Source organism: Podarcis tiliguerta (assembly GCF_965153285.1).
Source record: "Podarcis tiliguerta genome assembly, chromosome: 1".
Classification (NCBI taxonomy): Eukaryota; Metazoa; Chordata; class Lepidosauria; order Squamata; family Lacertidae; genus Podarcis; species Podarcis tiliguerta.
The window spans coordinates 124,313,207-124,338,393 of record NC_139534.1 but is presented as its reverse complement, the minus strand read 5'-3'; the positions used below and the strand labels follow the sequence as shown (position 1 = coordinate 124,338,393).

The 25,187-nt window shown below is 48.1% G+C and overlaps 1 protein-coding gene and 1 long non-coding RNA gene across 2 annotated transcripts in view; one reads left to right on the top strand and one right to left on the bottom strand.

Moving 5' to 3' along the window:
* Positions 1-19,880, top strand: part of PPP1R36 (protein phosphatase 1 regulatory subunit 36) — a gene marked incomplete at its 5' end in the record, with an annotated part of 67,631 nt that extends 47,751 nt beyond the window's left edge. The window contains 7 exons of the mRNA XM_083442581.1: positions 1,813-1,879; positions 3,667-3,765; positions 5,765-5,905; positions 16,462-16,504; positions 16,613-16,806; positions 17,942-18,136; positions 19,585-19,880. Of these exons, the coding sequence (XP_083298707.1) occupies positions 1,813-1,879; positions 3,667-3,765; positions 5,765-5,905; positions 16,462-16,504; positions 16,613-16,806; positions 17,942-18,136; positions 19,585-19,819 (974 nt within the window). The 3' untranslated portion in view covers positions 19,820-19,880. The remainder of the gene's footprint in view (positions 1-1,812; positions 1,880-3,666; positions 3,766-5,764; positions 5,906-16,461; positions 16,505-16,612; positions 16,807-17,941; positions 18,137-19,584) is intronic.
* The window catches only part of LOC310677960, a 288,527-nt gene that overhangs the window by 94,773 nt on the left and 168,567 nt on the right, over positions 1-25,187 (bottom strand). The window lies entirely within an intron of this gene.

Genomic DNA, 25,187 nt, shown 5'->3' with positions numbered 1-25,187 from the left:
ATTAATTTGGCCCCTTTCCCTGACTTGCTAGATTTCTATATGCAGGGACTGCTTTTATACAGAGTAGCTTTCAGTTAAGTGAGTCTCACCTGCAGTCTAAAGGTGAACCACCCAGACGCATTTTTACCGCCTCCGTGAAAACTAGACCTGGGCGACTTGCTTATTCCTCTTGGGTCACGCCTGATGCAGCTTTGATAAACTCCAAGCCTGCCACAATAGTGACGTGCCTCCATCACCCCACACATCTCCTGGTGCATAGCTCAGTGGCAGAGTTTTCCAGGTAGAATCCCAGGAGCCCTACACCCAAACCGCACCCACTTCTGTGCTCCCTGGAAGGAGGCATGCTGTTATCTTAAGGTGAAACAAAGCAGGGCAAATAAAACCAACCCAAATTTAATGGGCTGTTTTCCTTACTCCCGTCTCAAGTTACACCAATCCCTTATAGGTCAGTCCTAAAGATGTCTACTTGGAGATAAGTGAATTCCATGTGATTTGTTCTTAGTAAGCATGTTTAGGGAAGTTTTTAATATTTAATGCTGTACTGTTTTTAACACTTGATTGGGAGCCTCCCAGAGTGGCTGGAGAAACTCAGCCAGATGGGCGGGGTATAAATAATAAATTATTATTATTATTCCCCAACCCCTTGCATAGTTCCTTCTTTCTCTGCCCCTTTTCTTAAACTGGTTATTGTTGGCATCTGTCTGTCTTGGGAGACAAAGGAGGAATCAAAATGTTGGAAAGTTACAGCTCCTGCTTTGGGTGTATAGACCGATATGGGAGAGACATGCTTTGTTGCAGCTGAGGCAGAGAGAGGCATCCGGTTGTTTCTCCTCTCTGCGCTTCTGCCAGTGGTCATTACTCCCCTGGTCACTGCTATGGATGCACAGCCCGTCTGTCTGTCTCCAGGCATTGCAGTTTTCTGCAAGGGATTCCCACACGGCGGGGTTGATCTTACCAGTCTTAATGTCACGTTTGCAGACATTTTTGTAGCACAGAGTTGGTCTGCCAACTGGCATGGTGCCTGTTGCCAGCTCCACTTAGAGCACATCCTTGCGGATCCTGCCATCTTCCATTCTGCCGACATGGCCAAGCCAGAGCCCTAACGGCCAAAACAAATCAGAACTGGAAGCGAGTTCAGCAATTGTGATTTTCCATAAGTTCGACAAGGACCGGAGAGACTTGGGTGTTGGGATACTGCCAGGGAGACAAAGTCCATCATGACTCCACGTCGTCTCCGGACGTCCATCGATCTCCCGCAGACACGCAGTATCAGCAATTAGCGACACGAGCTCCAGAAATAGCTTGTCACATTCCAGAGCCGATGCACGCTCTATCAGCAGATAATGCGCAGTGAAAGATGCACTCAGGAGAGTATTATTTACAAGTTTATTCAGCGTTGATCAGAACAAAGAGAAAACATGACTTCCTGCTTCAGTGTCTCCGGCACAGAGAGAGAAACGAAAGCAAAGACACAACAGAAACATCCTGTGAAACAGGAAATACGCAGGCTGTGACACAAACATCCTGCTCCCTTTTAAGGTGGAACGGAAATATCCTAACATCGTGTTCAAATCCTCCCAGTTGTAAAGCTCACTGGGTGATTTGGGGACAGTAATTTCTTCACAGCTTAGTTCACAGGGCTAGAGGGTGGACCACCCTGAGTTCCGTGGAGGAAGTTTAGTCTAAAAATATAGGCAAACAGAACTCGATTTATGTGAAAACCTTCTCTGAGATAGTTTGCAGACACTTTGCAGGGCTGGACGAAAATGCAGTGCTACAGATTTCTAAAATTTTCATTTTGAATGTTTTCAGACGCTGCCCTGTTTCTGGCCCACGAAGACGATTCCTTTCGCATCCATTCTTTCTCTTTAGTTATGAGGTATGCCATTTGGTATTTGCATTTCACAGTGGGATGCTTTCACTTCATATTTTTTTTAAAAGAAAAATATATTTTACGGCACCTTGTAAAAACCAAGTCAGATGTTAGCGGAGAGGTTGTCAAATCCTGTGCCATCAAGACCTGAATTCTGAAAGCTATCTTTGGCATATATACAATTCCGTGAGAGGGGAAATGTCAGAAATCACAACCATCACATCCTCTGACAAGTACCCTTGCGGCTGCTTCTCGCTACACTTCCATTTTAAGTATGAAATGGGCCGGTTGCAGAAAACTTAGTCAATCATATGAGCAGACCTGGGGCAAGGGATTGTCCGGGTCAGCACTTCACCTGCAACAGGAGATTAATAAGGGATCTGGGTTAATATATGTGCTGCTTTTAGCATTGCAAAGCAGGGCTGGGGAACATCAGGCCTGGGGGCCAAATGTGGCCCTCCACGGCTTTCTGTGCGGCCCTTGAAACACTTGCCAGGCTACTTCTCAGTTGGTTAGAGTGTGGTGCTGATAATATCAAGGTTGCAGGTTCAATCTCTGTATGGAGCAGCTTCAGATTCCTGCATTGCAGAGGGTTGGACTAGATGACCCTCAGGGTCCCTTCCAGCTCTACAGTTCTAAGGTTTTATGATTCTCCTCTCCCCAGACCACACCTTTCACTGGCTCAATGTTTTTGCCTGCTTGGAATTGTTTGCATCCCACTCACCCCCACTCCCACCAGCCTTCTTCCAAGGACCCCAGACCACATGCATTATTCCCACCTCTTATTATTCCCACATCTTCACAAAAACCCTGCAAGGTAGGTTAGGCTAAGAGAGAATGGCCATCCCAAGATCACGCAGTAAGCTTTGTGGGTCAAGAGAGAGCCAGTGTGGTGTAGTGGTTAAGAGCAGTGGACTCGTAATCTGGGGAACCGGGTTCGCGTCTCCGCTCCTCCACATGCAGCTGCTGGGTGACCTTGGGCCAGTCACACTTCTTTGAAGTCTCTCAGCCCCACTCACCTCACAGAGTGTTTGTTGTGGGGGAGGAAGGGAAAGGAGAATGTTAGCCGCTTTGAGACTCCTTCGGGTAGTGATAAAGCGGGATATCAAATCCAAACTCTTCTTCTTCTTCTTAAGTGGGAATGACAATGATTGGGAGGGCCAATTAATTATCCCTTATTCTAAAATCCCATTATGGTTAAGTGACCCTTTGGGTCTTCACACATAATAGACTGTTGGGATAGCTCAGTTGGTAGAGCAGGAGACCTTTAATCTCAGGGTCAAGGGTTCGAGCCCCACGTTGGGCATGAACGTTGGGTATCGTGAAGGGTAAAGGTAAAGGGACCCCTGACCATTAGGTCCAGTCGTGGCCGACTCTGGGGTTGCGGCGTTCGTCTTGCTTTATTGGCCGAGGGAGCCGGCGTACAGCTTCCGGGTCATGTGGCCAGCATGCTCTGGCGAACCAGAGCAGCGCACGGAAATGCCGTTTACCTTCCCACCAGAGTGGTACCTATTTATCTACTTGCACTTCGTGCTTTTGAACTGCTAGGTTGGCAGGAGCAGGGACCGAGCAACGGGAGTTCACCCCGTCGCGGGGATTCGAACCGCCGACCTTCTGATCGGCAAGTCCTAGGCTCTGTGGTTTAACCCACAGCGCCACCCGTGTCCCTATCGTGAAGGGTACCCAGGTGCCATTGCCCAGTGGGCTGCATTCAGCAAAAGAAAACTGCTCCCTTGTGAAGAAGTTTACATGGGTGATGTGGTGTTTTGCTCTGTTTTTAAAATCTGCTCTAGGTGCCGGCAGCTAGATGATTTTCTCATGGCTCTGCTGTACTATCTGAATTTTTATCTGGAAAAATTAGCCTTGGAGATGAAACCCAAATCTTTCATGGGGTGAGTAAAATCGCTTGGATGTGTGTCTTAAGCGGAGTCCCGTCATGTTTAGAAAGCGCTATTGCTCTATATATTCAGTGTCGGTGTGCTTTTCTTCAAGACCCAATTTGTGCTGGTTAGAAAGACCACAAGCCATGAGGCCTCAAGCCCAAGACCTTGAAGAGTTGCCAGTGCTCAGGTGACTGATGGATGAATAGTCTGAAGTTGGGAGTCCAAGACCATTTCCTGTGATTCTGCGGGACACTTGTCACGTCCCAGGAGCTATTTGAGCCCAGTGTTCTTCAGTCTCCTCTGACTGGTTCCATCCTTCTTTCCTGGGTCGTTTCTGACTTTCTTCCTCCACAAGGAGACTTGAGTCAGTGCATCTCCGCATTTTCAGGTCAGCCCCACCTCTCCTGTTCTCCTTCATGGCTGCGTTTGAGGTCAGTTCTGCATCGGTGGTTGGGGCCTAAGACCAGCCGAAGCTGAGGTGGTGGGTGTTGCACAAACCATTGAAAAGTGGACAGAACTGAGAGCCAGTGTGGTGTAGTGGTTAAGAGCGGTAGTCTCGTAATCTGGGGAACCGGGTTCGCTTCCCTGCTCCTCCACATGCAGCTGCTGGGTGACCTTGGGCCAGTCACACTTCCTTGAAGTCTCTCAGCCTCACTCACCTCACAGAGTGCTTGTTGTGGAGGAGGAAGGGAAAGGAGAATGTTAGCCACTTTGAGACTCCTTCAGGTAGTGATAAAGCAAAATATCAAATGCAAATTCTTCTTCTTGAAGAAAAAAAGTGGACAGAACTCTCCCTTCTTTCTCCACAAATGCACCCAAACCTACTTTCACTAGTGCCTTGGCCTGGGTATCTTTGCTCTTTTGCCCCTTGCATGTTGGCAAGGAGCACCAACCCTCTTGCTTACCTGGCGGTTTCAGGTGAGTCCACATCAGCCGAAAGCTATTTCCTGCATTGAACTCAGCCATAATGCTGTCGTCCCCACTGCCCCCCCCCCTGTAACAGACTTTTAGGTTGCCTTTCAAAATATAAATAACTTGCAAAGACAGCATACAGAGTACAGGTCAAACAAATGAGTCAAACCAACTTTTGTTTGAATTGGCAGCTGCCTTATGCCCCAACACCTACCTGTTTTGTTTTGTGTTGACCCAGGTGAGATCTTAAACTAGACCATTTAGATTAGATCACCACCAACGCTTCCTTAGGTGTTGGGACATGGTTCTATGAATGTGGTTCAACAACATCTGGATGGCCACATAGGATCCCCAGCCTTGAGGGAGGCCAATAAGGTGTGGCCATCCAAGATGTTGTTGGATCACATTCATAGAATCATGAATTGGAAGGGACCTCAAGGGTCATCTAGCCCAGCCCCCTGCCATGCAGGAATCTCGGCTAAAGCATCCATGACAGGTGGTCATCCAACCTCTGCTTTAAAACCTCAAATGAAGAAGAGCCCACAACCTCCTGAGATAGACCGTCCCACTGGCATCAGAAAGTTCTTCCTGATGTTTAGTCGGAATCTCCTTCCTTGTAACTTGAAGCCACTGATTCAAGTCCTACCACCAGAGCAGGAGAAAACAAGCTTGCTCCATGATTCCCATCATCCCTGGCTATTGGGTCTGCTGGCCGAGTCTGATGGGTGCTGGAGACCAGCAACCTCTGGAGGAACACAGGTTAGCCACACCTGACCTACCTGGAGACATTCTAGCACACAACATCTTGGTCCTTCCTGCTCCTTATTTGCAATTACCCTACTGTTCTTTTGTATCACCTAATCTACTAATGATAGTCCAGGTATAATGGATCTTGCTTGCCTGACCAGAGTCTTGCTAGGCAATCCCAGGGCGTGCCACTCCAGCCCTATGATTTAATGTTCTAATCTTTCTGTTGCTTTCGTTCATTTGGGTCAGAATTCCCTGGTGCAGACATAGTGTTCTTGATCGTCTAACCATGAGTGGGAGAGTGCTCTGTGCAATGCTTTTTTTAATGACTTGCTTCTTTGTTAAACAGGAAGCCCAGTGCCCTGGAAAGGAAAGAGATGCGGGAGAACCAGATCAAGCTAGCAGTGACCAAAAAGCACCTGGCTGAGCTGTACTGCATCCTCATCCTCGGGCTGGGAATGTCCGATCAGCATCACATGGCTTGCGGGAAGTAAGGAAACGGCTGCGCCCAGGAAATGCTTTTCTGTAATGCCATCTGCTCTTCGCAGCAGATGTCTAGGGAATAAAACAGAAGAAGTAGGAACTTGGGTTTCTGAGTGGGTTGTCAAAACCCAATGCCCTTTGAGAGTCCTTTATGGAAACCGAAGGGGGGCGTGCCGCCTGATTCTTAGTGTTTTCACCAGGAAGCAAATCCCAGAGAGTTCAGTGGGGAAGGGTTGTGGCTCATCTGGAGAGCACCTGCTTTGCATGCAAAATGTCACCGGTTCAATTCCTGGCATGGGAAGGGCTCTTGTGAAATCCTGGAGAATAGCTGCCAATTAAAGTAGGACAGCTCCTGCCAACCTAGCAGTTCGAAAGGACATCAAAGTGCAAGTAGATAAATAGGTATCGCTCCAGCGGGAAGGTAAACTGCGTTTCCGTGTGCTGCTCTGGTTTTTGCCAGAAGTGGCTTAGTCATGCTGGCCACATGACCTAGAAGCTGTCTGTGGACAAACACCAGCTCCCTTGGCCTATAGAGCAAGATGAGTGCTGCAACCCCAGAGTCGTCCGCGACTGGACTTAACTGTCAGGGGTACCTTTACCTTTACCTTAAAGTAGGACATGCTGATAGCTCAGTCGTGGGTAGAGGTGTGGGTTCAGGTTGGGCGAAGGTTTTCTACATTGCAGGGGACTGGAAAAGGTGACCCTCATGGTCCCTTCCTACAATTCTACGATTCTGTAGTGTGGATGAGCCAGTGGTCTAACTCAGTAGAAGACTTGGCTTGTTTTCAAGTAAGGTTGCATAACTTCCAGGTAAACCTGCACTCAGGAAATCTGTGCGAGGGTACAGTCTTAAGCAAAAAATTATTGGTGCCGTAAGGTCCCAATGAACTTAGTGGGACAAATTCCAAAATAACATCAGTTAGGATCACAGGCTAAAATTCTCATCATTTTCCATTAGAAGTCACTAAAATCAGCAGTCATAGCCTCTGGGTGAATGTGTTCAGGGTCTGGTAGCATGCAAATAGCTGCTGCAACTTAACAAAACTCATTACAATATTTGCTATCAGATTTCTGTGATTAGGGCTACCACTGTCGGCTGCCTTATCACAATGCCTTGCCAGAGAGTTTTGGGCTTGGCAATGGTGTGTTGGTAGACTGCACAAATCTGGCAATGTGCATCTGTGGTAAGTAATTTTTAGGCACTCTTACTCTTCTGAATAGCTAGGAAATACTTTGAAGGGGGGGCCATGCCTTTATTCCCACGCTCCTAGTAAAGGGTGATCCCTAGCTGCCGCTGGCAGTTTGAGTAATTTTGGAGAGAGATACCTGAGTCTTAGCATTTACCTTATTTTTCACTCTATAGGACACACTTTTCCCCCTCCAAAAATTAAGGGGAAATGTGTGTGCATCCTATGGAGCGAATACAGGCTCCTTGGCTTCAGGGTAAGCTCGGGGGGCAGTGGGAAGGCGGTGTGCCGCCTTTGCGCTGCTCCCCGACCTGGTCTTTGAGGCTTTTCCCCAAGGAGGGAGAAGGGACTGACTGGCCGTGTCAGTCCCTTCTCCCACCTCGTAGAAAAGCCAGCAGAAGCCGTGCGCTCCTTAAAGGGTACGCGGCTCCTGTGGGCTTTTGCAGGAGGTGGGGGAATTCCCCCACCTCCCGCAAAAGCGGGGAGAAGGTTTGGGAGAAGCGCACAGGCTGCGCACAGCTTGTCTGCTGCTCCCAGAGCTGGGGAGGGGTGTCATATTTTTTCCCTTGATTTTCCCCTCTGAAAACTATGGTCAAGTGCGCCCTATGGACTGAAAAATACGGTAGGTTGCTGGCTATTTCACCTGGAGATCTAATGTGCGAGCAGGGGACTTTCCTCCATCTCTGCTCAATGTGTACGTTTGTAAAGAAGGGCAAATATTACATGACAGAAGTTCTGGCAAGTGCTTCCAAAGGAAATGAAACTTGAGCAAGCTCTGTGCCTCTGGAACGTCTCAACACGCAAAGAAGTGGGACGAATGTCACAGTATGAAGAAGGTCACCATGGGGAGGGGCAAGTACTTTAAAAAAATATATTTTAAATCCTTGGGCCAAATCCCTTGCGGTGACTGCCACCTTACAAAGCCCATGAAAACACAGCAGCCCCTATTTCCCAGCACTGCTTCCACTCCCATTAAGGTTGCCATCTCCGGGAAGAAAAACCAGTGTGGCCTGCTCTTGCGAGTTTAGCAGATATTTTCTACGCAGGACTCAGCAAACAAGGCTTTTCATGCTATGGAGACAAAGACAATCTCCTTCTGCTTGCTGCAGATTCAGCGTCTGTTAAAAGCACCGCAACAGAATTTTGTTCAGAAGGCAATAAGACAGCTCCCGAACCAAAGCCTGCCAGTCTTACCAGTTGCTCTAGAGCAGGGGCATTCAGGTTTGCTGGATCCATTTTGTAGGTTTTGTTTGCAAGAACCTGAAGTTATACCAACAAGGACCAGGTACAAAGGGCATGTGTTGACATCTGTCTTTCTCAAGAGACAATGGAGTGTCGGGAGGTGGAGTCAAACCACTTTGTTAGCAGCACCAAGTGACCTCCCCAGGGCACAAGCCTGGGCAATGTGTCTGGAGGTCCTGGGCTGCCCAGACGACAAGACACCACCCCCTCTCAGACTCGTTGATTGTGGTCCAAAGGAAAGCAGAGCAAGACATTTGGCACCAGCTTGGCTGCAGGAGTCGCTGGAAGGCGCCATCCAATCTCCTTAGGCACTTCACTCTGGATTTGTGTAGGGTTTACTCCTGAAGACATCCCACAAGGCAGTGGAGGTTCAGGACCAGAGTTTTCCTTCTCATAGATGGCTTACAGTTAAAATTAAGGAACGGGGTTCCTCTGAGCTGAGGGATTTGACCTGAGCTCATACTTCTTTCCCCCCAAACCTGTTCCTGCTTAGCTTTGTTCATTTCTGCAGCCTGATTTAGGGTTTTAAGAGTTTTAAACAATTGGGAGTCTTGCAGCAAGCTACCCACCTATTTGCCTTCTGCTCAGGCCTGCTCTAGAGAGTTCCCCTTCTTATGTTCTCTAGCCAATCTCTTCAGCTGGCCTCTGTTGCAGCTTGATCAGTAGACGTTACCAGGTGGTCCTCTTGTGTTGTGAGAAGCTTAATCTGCTGGTTTCTGCTGCTAAAGGTGCAGGTGCAAGTCAGGCTGATCCCTCACTGCCCCCAGGCAGCTAATAACACTAATGGCGGTGGAAAGAGGACTGGAGAGAAGGGCTGGTACTGGGGAGAAGAGATGGCATGCTTGAGCCTTGCCTGCTTTGAATCACTCACTCTCACTGGCTTTCTTCCAGTATGTGGCTTTGAAGGGCAGGAAAAAGCCCCAAACTCTTATACAGTGGTATTTCGGGTTAAGAACTTAATTTGTTCCAGAGGTCCGTTCTTAACCTGAAGCGTGCTTTTGCTAATGGGGCCTCCTGCTGCGCGATTTCTGTTCTTATCCTGGAGCAAAGTTCTTAACCTGGAGCAACCACTTCCTGGTTAGCAGAGTTTGTAACCCGAAGCGTCTGTAACCCAAGGTACCACTGTTGTTGTTGTTGTTTAGTTGTGTCTGACTCTTCGTGACCCCATGGACCAGAGCACACCAGGCACTCCTGTCTTCCACTGCCTCCCCTCAGTTTGGTCAAACTCATGCTGGTAGCTTAGAGAACACTGTCCAACCATCTCGTCCTCTGTCATCCCCTTCTCCTTGTGCCCTCCATCTTTCCCAACATCAGGGTCTTTTCCAGGGAGTCTTCTCTTCTCATGAGGTGGCCAAAGTATTGGAGCCTCAGCTTCAGGATCTGTCCTTCCAGTGAGCACTCAGGGCTGATTTCCTTCAGAATGGAGAGGTTTGATCTTCTTGCAGTCCATGGGACTCTCAAGAGTCTCCTCCAGCACCAGAATTCAAAAGCATCGATTCTTCGGCAATCAGCCTTCTTTATGGTCCAGCTTTCACTTCCATACATCACTACTGGGAAAACCATAGCTTTAACTATATGCAAAGCACAGGTCAACCTTGGCAGGTCATTTCTTTGACTCATAAATGTTTTTTGAGTCAAGTTTATTTCTCCTGCAGCAGCTTGGGCATCCTTTCTTTGAGCTTCGTGATGGTGCAGAGCAAGAGAAACAAACAGCGGCAGCTTTATTTCAGATTGGTTACACTCCCCAAAACTTGCATGGCTGTTTTGTTGTTGGCAGGAAGCTCTTGCTCGGCGTTCAGAACCAAAGCCGCGTTTATTCAGCGCGGAAGTCCCCGTGGGGATTTGCCTTCCTGTTTAGCTGGACGTGACCTGCTGCAAGGACCTGCTGGCCTGTGCTTTTTCAGAAAGCCCACGAGACTGCCGGAACGGAGAGAGGAGAGTTGTCTCGGCAGCTTTAGGAGAGCACCCTTAAAGACGCGCAGACTCCCAGCTGGAAAGCGAAGGCTGCCGGGGACCACATTGCCAAGGAATGAGCTTTTACTGATATGATTCCAGGACTCAGCCAAATTAACTTGCAGGAAGAATTCCAGCGAGGCCTTAGCTGGGGTTAGCAGACTTGGCAGGAACACAGAGTCCCCGAGCACCATGTTTTACAATCTCTTCTGAATCAGTGTGTTCCTGTGGAATCAAGAGTTTTGCTCCCACCCCCGTCCCTGTCCTATGGTTAGGATTTGAGTGAGGCTTGGGCACTTGAACCTTGGAGGGCCTCATAGGGTAGAGCAGGCAGAGGCACATCTGCTGAGGTGCGTGAAGCAAGAAAATGCCCCAGAGCTCACTGAGGCGTCTGGCTTGCAGCTGCTTTGGTCCATGGAAGGTTTGGGAAGGTTACAGACAACCTGGGCTGCCTCAGAGCCAGCTGTGCACAGAGTGAAAACCAAGCAGACAGCACTGGCTTCTGGGTTGTAGGAATCTGCCTCAAAGGAGATCCATTTGACCATCCTGCCCACCTGTTATCTACTCTGACTGGCAGTGGCTCTCTGAGATCTCAAGCCTTTCCACCCCACCTGCTACGATTAGACCCCTTTCAACTTGATATACCTGGCACTGAACCTGGGACCTTCTTCATTCAGAACACCTGCTGCACCCTTGTGCTACGATCCCAGCAGCTGCTCAACCCTGCCAACCTCAGGCACCCCCCATGATTTTTAGGGGTGCCTGCAATCCCTAAAAGCAGCTTGGCACCTTGGTATTATTTGTGTTCCTTCTCCCTGGGCCGCCTAGCCTGCCAAAGGACTCCCCTTGTGTGGGGAACAGGATACTCAACACCTCCACATTTCTTTCTTTCTTTCTTTCTTTCTTTCTTTCTTTCTTTCTTTCTTTCTTTCTTTCCTTGTGTTGAAGGGCCAAACCCAAAACAAGGGACACACCCTGACTTTGAGCTTTGTTCTCCTGCATGTGCATGCACTTTGCATCTTCAGGAAACTGTGTAAAAAAGAATTTATTTCAAAATAGTACAATGGGTGTAGTCAGAAGGTTCTTTTTAATAATAATAATAATAATAATAATAATAATAATAATAATAATAATAATAATATATTATTTGTACCCCGCCCATCTGGCTGGGTTTCCCCAGCCACTCTGGGCGGCTTCCAACAAAGATGAAAAATACACTAAAATGTCACATATTAAAAACTTCCCTGAACAGGGCTGCCTTCAGATGTCTTCTGAATGTCAGGTAGTTGTTTATCGCTTTGACATCTGATGGGAGGGAGTTCCACAGGGCGGGTGCCACTACCGAGAAGGCCCTCTGCCTGGTTCCCTGTAACTTGGCCTCTCGCAGTGAGGGAACCGCCAGAAGGCCCTCGGAGCTGGACCTCAGTGTCCGGGCTGAACGATGGAGGTGGAGACGCTCCTTCAGATATACTGGACCGAGGCCATTTAGGGCTTTAAAGGTCAGCACCAACACTTTTTTATTGTAAATAAAATCATCTTCTATCTCTTTTTCTATTTCTTTTCTTTCTTCTTCTATATTCTTTTGTATAGTTATAATTTGTAATGTCTGAAATGTAATGTTTTATATTGTATGTATTTTAAGTTCTTTGTATAATAAAGGTTGAAATTCAAACAAACAAACAAACAAACAAACAAACAAACAAACACAGAAGGCATTGTGTCCCGGGTTCAGTTCGTTGCATCTGCAGCCAATTGATACGAGGCAGCTGGGCTGCCAACACACCTGAGACACAGGGGAGCCGCTGCCTTCTGCTTCTGCAGCAGCAAAATCTGTGTGATCTTGGGCGGTGCCTTGCCACCCGCAGGTGCTGCACAGCTGCAGGTTCAGCAGCGTCCTGTCAGCCATCCTCGTCGCTTGCGGCACAGGGAGTTATTTTCCCTCTTCTTGTCGATTCGGCAGGGTGAGCCGCACCAACTCCGTGGTTAATTGTAGGCTGAGTACAGTCGGTGGCCCAGCCCAAAAATGCTGTGCATGCAAGAGTCAGCATGACAAAATTGTTCAGTGACCCAACCAGAAAGCCTGGCTCTGAATTCCAAGTATTGCAAACACACACACACACACACACACACACACACACACCACACCTCCCGATTCAGCTGCAGGGATAGAGTAAAAATAAATACAGGGTGCCACCTTTGCATTCTGTACCTTAGATGCTTGCATGTTGGGCAGAAATTCAGAGCTGGAGCTTCCCCCATTGCTGCATTTTTTCATGTCAGGAAAAGCCCAATGACTTGAACATCTTGAACAGTGCCCAGAAAACAACTGGCAGCCAGGAGGCTGAGAAAGGCTGCTTACCTGGTGGTTAATTTTTAAGGAACATAAGTAGACAGCACCAGGACCATATTATGAAGATCCTTATCTGCCCCTGGTCAAAAGAGCCTTGAATTCCACTGTCAAGAAAAGAAAGAAAGAAAGAAAGAAAGAAAGAAAGAAAGAAAGAAAGAAAGAGCAGGGCTGAGCATAGAGATGCCCAACTGTTTCACAAACCTTTTGCAGGCAACCTGAGGGGAGCTATGGAATCCCTGGCGTAGAGAACTTTAGCACACGTCTGAAAATGTGAAATATCAGGAACCGTATTCCTGGGGAAGGTCCGTAGCGGCTGACTGCTAGAGCCAATCCTGAGGGCGGCAACATGAGAAAGGGGCCTTTTCTGCCTTGGCTCCCCATTTGGGGACTGCTCCACCCAGGAAAGCTCGCTTGGCACCTTCGTTACATAACTTTAGGCACCAGGCAAAACCTTTCCTCTATAACCAGGCCTTTGGCTAATTAAACAATCTGTGGTCTTTTAAAGGGGGTGGGGGGTATTGTTTTGTTTTGTTAATATGTTACATATTTTTGTGTTTTTATATTGTGAACCACCTTGTGATCATACGATGAAGGGCAGTATATAAAATTTAACAAAATAAATAAATAAATTTAGAGCGGCCTATCCTGGCTGGGGCTGATGGGAGTTTTAGTCCAGAGTTGAGGGCCCCCAGGTTAGGAAGGTTAAGCCTAAAGCAGGGTTGCCCAAACTTATTTCAAAGAGGGCCAGATTTGATGAAGTGAACATGTGTGAGGACCAATGTTGTTGAGCTTTTTTAAAGGATTTTACCCCAGGAGATAAACTGACACAAGAGCTGGATTAAACCCCGAAACGAACCCTGAAGAGCTCCTTAGTCAAACTGAAGTGGGCTCACCAGCCCTTTGGGGCCTAAGAGCGATATATGTAATCTTCAGAGACATCTCTTGTCATAAAATGGCAACACCGTCCCCCAAAACAACATTTCACAGAAGCCCAACGTTCTCTCTGAGGCTAAAAGGACCCAGAGAGAGAAATTCAACCCTAGAGGGGAAAATGCACACAAAGAAATCCTACTCTTTTCTGGAGGGTCTCATCCTGCCCCCCACCCACTTAGAATCATAGAATCATAGAGTTGGAAGAGACCACAAGGGCCATCGAGTCCAACCCCCTGCCAAGCAGGAAACACCATCAGAGCACTCCTGACATATGGTTGTCAAGCCTCTGCTTGAAGACCTCCAAAGAAGGAGACTCCACCACACTCCTTGGCAGCAAATTCCACTGTCGAACAGCTCTTACTGTCAGGAAGTTCTTCCTAATGTTTAGGTGGAATCTTCTTTCTTGTAGTTTGGATCCATTGCTCCGTGTCCGCTTCTCTGGAGCAGCAGAAAACAACCTTTCTCCCTCCTCTATGTGACATCCTTTTATATATTTGAACATGGCTATCATATCACCCCTTAACCTCCTCTTCTCCAGGCTAAACATGCCCAGCTCCCTTAGCCGTTCCTCATAAGGCATCGTTTCCAGGCCTTTGACCGTTTTGGTTGCCCTCCTCTGGACACTTGTGTGATGAAAATCTTGGATCAAGGCAGAGGTGATGTTGCAGAGGGGCCCTTAGATGGTATTTGCAGAGGACCTTGCCATTTTTTAAACGGCTTTTGTAGATTTCCTTCCCCTTTTACTTCGTTAGTGCCTCATACAGTGAGGAAGGAACCAGGCATATCGGGCTCCGGGACAGGGTTAGGTAATATTTATTGCTGCCAGTTTCCTCTGGGGCAAATTTACATAAGGGGAGGGGAAGGATCTGCATTTTGTTCTCGCAGCTGCGTATATTAAATACACATGTTTAGTCAAATTTAGAGATCTTCCATAAGCTAGGAGGATGCTCTTGGTTTGAGACTGGGAGAGGGGCTAAAATAGGCAAATGATTTGGGAATGCCAACTTGACGGAGCTAAAAAAAACCCCAAACCTGGCCAGCTTCACTGCCATTAACACCAGTTTGATTTATAGCTGAAGCTTTCCTTGGAATGGGACTAAAGCAGACTTGCCTCCTAGTGCAATGTGTTCTATATGGGGCTTTCCTGGAGCTCTTACTGGTGCAAAATGCTACAACTGGACTTGATGGAATTGGATGACCACAGCCATGTAACATCATTGCCTAAAAGCTTGCACATATGATACCATGCCTGGTTCAAGGTTCATGCATTAATTTAAAGGTAAAGGTAAAGGGACCCCTGACCATTAGGTCCAGTCGTGACCCACTCTGGGGTTGTGGCGCTCATCTCGCTTTATTGGCCAAGGGAGCCGATGTACAGCTTCCTGGTCATGTGGCCAGCAGGACTAAGCTGCTTCTGGCAAACCAGAGCAGCGCACAGAAACACGGTTTACCTTCCCGCCAGAGTGGTACCTATTGATCTACTTGCACTTTGACGTGCTTTCGAACTGCTAGGTTGGCAGGAGCAGGGACCGAGCAACGGGAGCTCACCCCGTCGCGGGGATTCGAACTCCTGACCTTCTGATCGGCAAGTCCTAGGCTCTGTGGTTTAACCCACAGCGCCACCCGCATCCCTGCATTAATTTACAAAGCGCTTAAAAAATTGGATCCAGAATATCATAAGGATTGGTGAATCCCTTACATCCCAGCCTGATCACTGAGATCTTAATGGAGTCTCTGTTGGTGGTGGCCCATGGCTCAGCTTGCATGGCTTGTAACTGCTAGAAACCATGTCGCCTGGGTTGGGGGCTGAAGCTTGAAATTCCCTCCCAACTGAGATTAGACAAGGACCCTCCATGTTGAATAATTCCTGGATGTCAAGATCCAGGTTTGGGGCAAATACTTAGTACGCCTTCTGCGTTGCTTCCAAATTTCCTCACTACCCCCCAGCATAGGAAAAGACCACATGTTCAGCAAAGTAAAAACTGGTTTACTTACAAACTCTCTAAAGGTTGGATTCATGTGCTTCAGACCGTGAAACAAAGACAGTAACAAAGTGGTAAGAGTTCCCAGATTATCGATATAGGAACTCAATAATGGCTGGTGAGAGCCATGCGGCTGAGCTGCAGCAACAAGCTCAAACTTCTTCAAATGCTGGGCATCTCAGGTAGAGTGGGGAGGGATGGGGACAATAGGCTTGATTGCCTATTTCCTCCCAAGGTAAAGGAAATAAGCCTGCAGGACAGCTTACTCTATTGTATTAACCCCTTCATGCATTAATTAGAGTTAAGCATGTCAGTTATATGAGAATAGTTGTCCCACAACTTTCTTATTTCAACCAGCATTTTAAGGTAGTGTTCTGATTTTATGTTGATTTTTAATTGTTCTTATTCTCTGTATGGTTAGATTTTTTTTCTTTTCTCCAAACCATTTTATTTACCCTACTTAGAAATTCTGACTATTAAGTATTATTTAAATATCTGAAATAAAGCAAACAAACCCACTTCCCCAAAAGATTGTATTTATTTATTTATTTATTTGCAAAAGAGAAGTGGGGGGGGGGAAATGCACTGGGAATCATGGGATAACACTTGCTTTGATGCAACATTGTCTAACCTCCCTACAAACAAATCAGGATGAAACTGCATTTGTGGGCCCCCTGTCATTTTGGCAAGAGGAAACTGCAGACTGGGAGCCCCCACTTCCAAAAGCCATGATCTTGGTAGTTTCATTGGGGCATGGGAATGAATTTTACCTGCCAGCGTTTGGTCTTGATTCTGTTGCTTGGTCATGCTAGAAAGTGACAGAATGTTGAGGAAACTCCCTTTCATTTAGGAAGGTGTTTATGGAGTACTTTCTCTGTTGCTGTCTGTGGATTTATTCTTCTCTTCCACATTTTAGGAGGAAAATATCAACAACACAGAAAGACAGGGATTTCTTTGAGGTAAGAGCGGTCGCCTGGAGGAACAGAGCAGCTAAGGGTTGTCTCAACAAGCTGCAACAATAGAGTAGATCACCTCCATTTTTATTTTTATCTTATTTTTGCATTTAGTGCTTGTACAACTTCTCCTCCTATGTGGCTTTTGTGACGTTCAGACAGAAGAACCTCAAGGAAATCCAGCAGGAAGTTGGCCGGCTGCTCCGCTCAAACATATTCAATCCTGCTCTGAGAGAGACAGCTAAACCCAAGGAGTTGAAAACAGATGTGACCAAGGAGGTGAAGAAGGTCACTTTCCGCTATCGCAAGTATGGCCTCATTTTCTCTCTTCTCCCCTCCCCTCCGTTATTGGATGCATTGCAGATATTTATATCGGGGGTGGGGAACATTCTTTTTAGCCCAAAGTCCTGCCAATGCCATATGCCAGAAGTGGCTGGAGCCTGCAGTAGGTTACATTCCAACCATACAAAAGTCAGAATTTTCTGCACATATCGTCTCCACCCAGGGGAACAAGAGGCATTATTGTAGTTGTAGGGCACATTCCAGCTTGAGGATCATAGAATCATAGAGTTGGAAGGGACCGAAAGGGTCCTCTAGTCCAACCCTCTGCAATGCAGGAATCTCAGCCAAAGCATCCATGGCAGATGACTGCCCAACTTCTGCTTATACACCTCCAAGCAAGGAGGGTCCACAACCTCCTGAAAGAGACTGTTCCACTGTCGCACAGTGGGAGCCAGTGTGGTGTAGTGGTTAAGAGCGGTAGTCTCGTAATCTGGGGAACCGGGTTCGCTTCTCCGCTCCTCCACATGCAGCTGCTGGGTGACCTTGGGCCAGTCACACTTCTCTGAAGTCTCTCAGCCCCACTCACCTCACAGAGTGTTTGTTGTGGGGGAGGAAGGGAAAGGAGAATGTTAGCCGCTTTGAGACTCCTTCAGGTAGTGATAAAGCGGGATATCAAATCCAAACTCTTCTTCTTCTTCTTCCCATTGGAAAGTTCTTCCTGGTGTTTAGTCGGAATCTCCTTTCTTGTAACTTGAATCCATTGGGTCAAGTCCTTTGCTTCAGAGCAGGAGAAAACAAGCTTGCTCCATCTTCTATGACAGCCCTTGAGATATTTGAAGATGGCTATTGTATCTCATCTATTCACATACTTTCCCGTTGGTCATTCATTCATCCCATGTTTTGCAATGCATTTCCTTGTCACTTTCCTAATTGCAAAAAATAATAATCCATATTTTTTAGTAGATTTGTTTCCCTGAGGCAATAGAGCACTTTAATCCATTTTAATTCTGCAAATCTAAATTTCCAGTATGTGATTGAATTCTGCACCCCCAAAGCCTGCAAAATGCTGTCAGTCGGGAGGTACGCTGTATGATGTCCCCCTTACTTGGACACCTTTCCCTTATTCATTTTTTATTTTATTTTTTAAACTATTTCTTAAAGGAGCACCGATGTAAGGCAGCCAGCCATCCGAAGCGTCATGGACCAGCGGTCGCCGGTGCTGAGCACCTTGCTGCCGATGCCTAAAGACAGCGCTCAGTACCTTTTCCAGGACCATTACCTCCATGCTGGCAAAAGTCAGCCAGCCTACATTCCTGAAGAGCTGCCACCCTTTTCCTCTGTCGTGCCAGAACCCAAGTAAGGAATGCAGGGCTTTTCTACGCAATACGTGACCACGAAATCTAACAGGGAGCAGTGGCCTCTCTCACAAATATATCTGAGTTACTCATAGTTTCGAGCCTATTTGAATGTGCTCTAAATGTATTGGGTGCATCTGCCTTGTTTGTGCATGTGATGGCCATGGGGAATGCAAAAGGACATTGAAGACCCTGCTAGAGCAAAAGAGAGGAAAGCTAGCAGAATAGAATCCAATGAATGCTTAACCATTGAGTTTTGATGAGAACGGCTTGACCTCACCCCAAAAGGCACCCTCCTCCCTTGTCTCCCGAGACAGACGGATGCCAACAAATTCAGGCCAATGGACTACGTTGGTTTTGGTGACATGCATCCTGTCTGTCTGTTTGTTCCACCTGCAACAATTCCGTCTGCTTTCCCCCAAAAGCAGAAAATCGGGAGAAGGGGACTCCAGCTACCAGACTCTCCCATCTTTATCTCTTTGTTTCTTATCCTGCCCGTTCTCCAAGCTTCTACCTGGTTCTCCAGACACCCATTTTATTCTCAGAAATCGTATCGTAAAACCTTTATTGGCATCACATACAACATCCAAAACAAATAATACAGAATTACGACTTCCCCAGTGGCACAAAACATCTGCTAAAAGAAAGGAGGCAGAGCAGTCTATCGTCACATCTCTTGGTCTCCAGGGAGATCAGATGTCTGCAGTGTATTTCGACGACAAAAAACCAAAGAGAGATATTTAGCCACTAACTTGGTGAGCTCCTGATCATTCCCCAGTATAATAGAAAATGTATGACCTCCAACTCTGATTTCCATTTGGGGATACAGAGTTGATCTAGAAATTGCTGACAGAGATCAGCATATAGTTTACAATTAAAAACCATATGTATAAGGGTTTCCACCAGGTGGTCTTCATATGGGCAAGTTCTTTCTCCTTCCACCCTGCCTGAGAACCTTCCCCAAAGGAGGTCTGATGGATTTGAATTAACCCTGGCCAGCGAAAATGCCCTTCTTTCTTGAGGGTTAAGCAGAAATTCAAGGTAATTATGGTTAGAAACTTCTCAGAAATCACCCACGAAGCAGAACCGAGGGCCAGACTAGACCGTAGCTGTATCCTTAAGTGCAGTGTTTTAATTATTATTTTAAATGCAGACTGTTTTAAGAAACAAACTTGCATTTCAGGGCACAGATACGGAGCTCAGGTATTGCCTAGTTTGGCCTTGTGAGGTGATGATTGCTACAAGGTCACACGGTGAGCTTCATAGCTGAAATGGGCATTAGGACCTTGGTCTCCCCAGTCCCGATATAGCACCCCAACCACTTTGCCATGGCGTTAAGTGGTGGAGGTTAACCCCTATGCTCTAGCTCAGCCAGTGCAGTTCCCTTAGCCCAGGTGTAACAGGTGGGCATCCACTCAACAACCTGGCTGCACTCTTCTTCTCCGGCAGGATTGGCATCATTGGATGCCCACGCCACAGATTTATCCCTCATACGCTTCAGCCTATCGGGACGCAGGATGCTGAGAACGAGGATGACGAAAGCATAAGATCGGAGGCAAGCATCTCTTCAGCTGTTTCCCAGGAGCTGAATGTCTCACCGAAGGTCCCTCAAGGCAGCGCGAGCCTCCAGTCCGTAGCGGGTTCAAGGGCTACCACCGAAGCAGATTACGTTGAGAATCACTAGCAGCGTACGCTAGCCATTAGGGATAATTTTTGTTCGTTTAATTAAACTCTTTTGAAACGTTTGCCGTTTGAATTGTATCCCTTGTGTACTCCAGCTTGCATGGAGAGTATAGCAAAGCCGGGCTACAGTTTCCACTTTGCCAAGCTCCCAGGACAATGCAGCATTCGGTGCAGCCAGTGTGGTATAGTGGTTAAGAGCGGTAGTCTCGTAATCTGGGGAACCGGGTTTGCTTCCCCGCTCCTCCACATGCAGCTGCTGGGTGACCTTGGGCCAGTCACACTTCTTTGAAGTCTCTCAGCCCCACTCACCTCACAGAGTGTTTGTTGTGGGGGAGGAAGGGAAAGGAGAATGTTAGCCGCTTTGAGACTCCTTCAGGTAGTGATAAAGCAGGATATCAAATCCAAACTCTTCAAATCCAAACTCTTCTTAAAAAAAAAAAAGACCATTAAAGCAAGTTAAAACTGTCTGCGTTAAAACCAGAATAAAGAGGGGGTTTTTTTGAAACTAGACATAGTACACTTTCAGGTATTAAACCCCTCCTGAGGCCTGGTGGAACAGGTAGGTTTCCTAAAATGGGAATCCGCAAAGGTGGAGAAGGCTTTTTCATGCATCCTCACTGCAGAGCCCTCCCTAAGGCTTTGGTGCATCAACTGGAACTTCCTGCTGCACTGGCCTAGCCCACTGTGCTTGCTCACACCTTCTGCTGGTGGCCTGCTGGGGGTGGCGATTTGGCAGTCTCGGACATTATCTTCAGTACCTGCTCCATCCGTATGGAATGTTTATTAGTGAGCCCTATTAGTTGTTGTTGTTTTTTTTAAATGCATTGCATTCTGATCTTTAATTTGCTATTTTAAAATTTCCCTTACCCACACACCACCCTACTGCATTCCTAAAACAATCTAGGACTACTGGGAGCAATCTGGGATTCTCAAGGTCAGGGGTGGACATTTAACTAGACGAGCTTCCTGAAACTGATCCAGGAGTCCAGGCAGAACGGGGCAGATGTTAACATCTGCAACTGGCAAGCAACACGAAGGCTTTAAATTGGCCAGGGCCTTGTAAATACTAGGGGCCAGGCATTCTGCATGGTCAACCGAACAGGACCTACTGTTCTTTAGACTACAGCTTCCCACTGCTTCCAGTGTCTCTATACCCTCCATGGATTGATCTGGATACAGCCAGCCCACAGACAAGAGTGGGAGTGCTTGCATTGCATTGGAAGTGCTTGTCTTAAAGCCAGTTTGGTCCCCATAAAGTCAGGCCTGGGTGCAACATATCTTGCTGAGAAACAGTGCTATGTGAGTCTGTTCCATCTAAGGAACATTCAGAGATCTCTTAGCATGGGTTAGAAAGCAGGAAAAGAGTCTCTTTCTGGGCCAGTTCATACATGCCCTTGCATCACTGCATGACAAGGTACTTCTGATGAACTTCCCTCTTCTGCAGACCTATTGAAGGTGCAAGAGCCCCAGCTTCTTTTGCACCTGACCATCCTATATTTGTGCCCTGCAGCAGAGAAGGGAAGGGATTGATCTTTAGTTCTAATTTCCAGATTGGCAGATGGGTGCAGTGGCGTAGCGTGGGTTGTCAGCACCCGGGGCAAGGCAAGTAATTTGTGCCCCCTAACCCGGGGCAAGGCAAGTAATTTGCGCCCCCCCCCTGATGCACTGTCCCTCCCCCAGATAGTCCCTCGCTCTCTCTCCGCACCGCACCACACGCCTGGCACCCTCCCCTCCACAGTGGGCGGCGACCCGGCGGCTCGGATCAGATTCGCACAGCCAGCACTGCAGTGAGAGAGAGTAAGTGAGCCAGGTAGGGGCAGAGAGCTGCGAGTGTGAGCACACCCCCCCCCCAGATGTTGCGCCCAGTGCGGTCGGCCCCCCCTGCACCCTCCACGCTACGCCACTGGATGGGTGCTCCTCCTGCGTGCAATTTTTTTTGGCATGGTCCATGTGACATTCTGGCTTCAAAACCCCAGCCCGTATTCCCCCCACCCCCAATAACTGGATCCAGATTTACCTTTTGGGCAGAAATGTGATAAATGTCCCATTTGTGATATGTTCACCATATTAAGCCCATCCTTGGAAGCACCCCAAGATTCGTATCACTAGGAATGTGTGCTTTAAATTAAGTGTTGTTGGAAATAATGCACGTGCAGATGTGCAAGGACCCATAACGAGAATGTGGACACCTTGTTTTTTTAAAAAAGAACAACAACAAAGAAACCCTAGGACCTGCCAGTTTGCTCTAAACTAAATAATCAACATTTGAATGCACAACAGCACACAATGGAAAGGCTGGGTGGGGCTGGAATAATGAACCACACTTTTTATTATTCCCAGCTGCAACATGTCATTAGCAAGAGTGGATATTTCTCCCTGACTCCCGGGCAAAACAGCAGGGGGGACTGGCATATAATCAGCCTGCACAAAGAGAGCTTTCCTCCTGACTCACTTTCTCCTCTTAGAAAGATGATTCACCCTCATATGGAACCAGACCTCAGCAAGATGCGTGCCTCCACAAGCACGACACGCCTGCCTTGGGAGCTAAAACGACACATCTCTGGAGATAGTATAAAAGAACCTCTTTTGTCATTCAGCAAAGCTTCGGCTCAGCTGGGGAATCTCGATAAACAGCACGCCAAGGCTGGCCCGGCACACGCTAATCCTGCCTTCTCCACGAGGGATTTGGAGCTGCCCTCTCCAGCACTGCCCATGGCCTGGGCTGGCACAGATGTGGGGCTGTTGTAGGGAAAGGCACATAAGTCATTCCGCACCAGGAAGGGTGGTTAAATTAAAAGTTGCCAGCTTCCTGTTAGCTGCAAGGGCGAAGGACGTGTTTAGCAAAACACTTCACTGCTGTGCTTTGGGAGTTTGCTGTGAAAGCTGCACTCCAGCATATTCTGTTCTGATTTGTCTGCCCCCCCCCCCCCCCCGCCCAGCATTTCGAAAAGACTCTGCCAGTCTTTCCCAACCTGGACTGAAAGATGCCACTTCAAGCTCCATCTAGTTCAGCCTCCTGTTCCCACAATGGTCGACCAGATGCTAGGAGTCACTGAGAGCCCTGGATTTAGCCATTCATTCATTCATTCATTCATTCATTTTATTAGATTTTGAAATATGAGAGCCAGTGTGGTGTAGTGGTTAAGAGCGGTGGACTCATAATCTGGTGAACCAGGTTCGATCCCCTGCTCCTCCACATGTGACTTTGGGCTAGTCACACTTCTCTGAAGTCTCTCAGCCTCACTCAACTCACAGAGTGTTTGTTGTGGGGGAGGAAGGGAAAGTAATAATAATAATAATAATAATTTATTATTTGTACCCCGCCCATCTGGCTGGGTTTCCCCAGCCACTCTGGGCGGCTTCCATAGAAACAAAAAATACAGTAAAATATCACAGATTAAAAACTTCCCTGAACAGGGCTGCCTTCAGATGTCTTCTGAATGTCAGGTAGTTATTTATCGCTTTGACATCTGCTGGGAGGGCGTTCCACAGGGCGGGCGCCACTACCGAGAAGGCCCTCTGCCTGGTTCCCTGTAGCTTTGCTTCTCGCAATGAGGGAACCGCCAGGAGGCCCTCGGAGCTGGACCTCAGTGTCCGGGCAGAACGATGGGGGTGGAGACGCTCCTTCAGGTATACGGGGCCGAGGCCGTTTAGGGCTTTAAAGGTCAACACCAACACTTTGAATTGTGCTCGGAAACGTACTGGGAGCCAGTGTAGGTCTTTCAAGACCGGTGTTATGTGGTCTCGGCGGCCGCCCCCAGTCACCAGTCTAGCTGCCGCATTCTGGATTAGTTGTAGTTTCCGAGTCACCTTCAAAGGTAGCCCCACGTAGAGCGCATTGCAGTAGTCCAAGCGGGAGATAACCAGAGCATGCACCACTCTGGCGAGACAGTCCACGGGCAGGTAGGGTCTCAGCCTGCGTACCAGGTGGAGTTGGTAGACAGCTGCCCTGGATACAGAATTGACCTGTGCCTCCATGGACAGCTGTGAGTCCAAAATGACTCCCAGGCTGCGCACCTGGTCCTTCAGGGGCACAGTTACCCCATTCAGGACCAGGGAGTCCTCCACACCAGCCCGCCTCCTGTCCCCCAAAAACAGTACTTCTGTCTTGTCAGGATTCAACTTCAATCCATTAGCCGCCATCCATCCTCCAACCGCCTCCAGGCACTCACACAGGACCTTCACCGCCTTCACTGGTTCTGATTTGAAAGAGAGGTAGAGCTGGGTATCATCTGCATATTGATGGACACCCAGTCCAAACCCCCTGATGATCTCTCCCAGCGGCTTCATATAGATGTTAAAAAGCATGGGGGAGAGGACGGAACCCTGAGGCACCCCACAAGTGAGGGCCCAGGGGTCTGAACACTCATCCCCCACCACCACTTTCTGAACACGGTCCAGGAGGAAGGAGCGAAACCACTGTATAACAGTGCCCCCAGCTCCCAGCCCCTCTAGACGGTCCAGAAGGATGTTATGGTCGATTGTATCAAAGGCCGCTGAGAGATCCAGCAGAACCAGGAAACAACTCTCACCTTTGTCCCTAGCTAGCCGGAGATCATCAACCAGCGCGACCAAGGCAGTTTCAGTCCCATGGTGAGGCCTGAATCCCGATTGGAAGGGATCCAAATGGTCCGCATCCTCCAGGCGTGCCTGGAGTTGTTCAGCAACCACGCGCTCAATCACCTTGCCCAAGAATGGAAGATTTGAGACTGGGCGATAGTTGGCCATACTGGCCGGGTCTAAAGATGGTTTTTTAAGAAGCGGTTTAATGACCGCCTCTTTCAGCGGATCTGGGAATGTTCCCTCACAGAGGGAAGCATTCACCACCCCGCAGAGCCCATCGCCCAGCCCTTCCCGGCTTGCTTTTATTAGCCAGGATGGGCAAGGATCAAGGAGACAGGTGGTTGGTTTCACGCGTCCAAGCAGCCTGTCCACATCCTCGGGGGTAACGGATTGAAATTGATTCCATGCAACTTGACCAGACAGAGCTCTAGCACTCTCCCGCCCCGGCCCTGCTCCCACGGTGGTGTCTAGCTCCTTCCGAATATGAGTGATTTTATCTGCAAAAAACTTTGCAAAATCGTTGCAGGAGATCTTGGGGTCTTTACAAGGCCCCGGTGGTAAAGGTGGTTCCGTTAAATTGCGAACCACCTGAAAGAGTCTCCTGCTACTATTTTCTGCAGATGCAATAGAGGCGGCGAAGAAAGTCCTCTTCGCCGTCGCTATCGCCACTTGGTAGGCTCGACGTTGAGCTCTAACCTGTGTCCGGTCAGATTCGGAGTGAGTTTTCTGCCACCGACGCTCTAACCGTCTCAACGATTGTTTCATCGCCCTCAGCTCCGAAGAAAACCACGGGGCTGTTCGGGCTC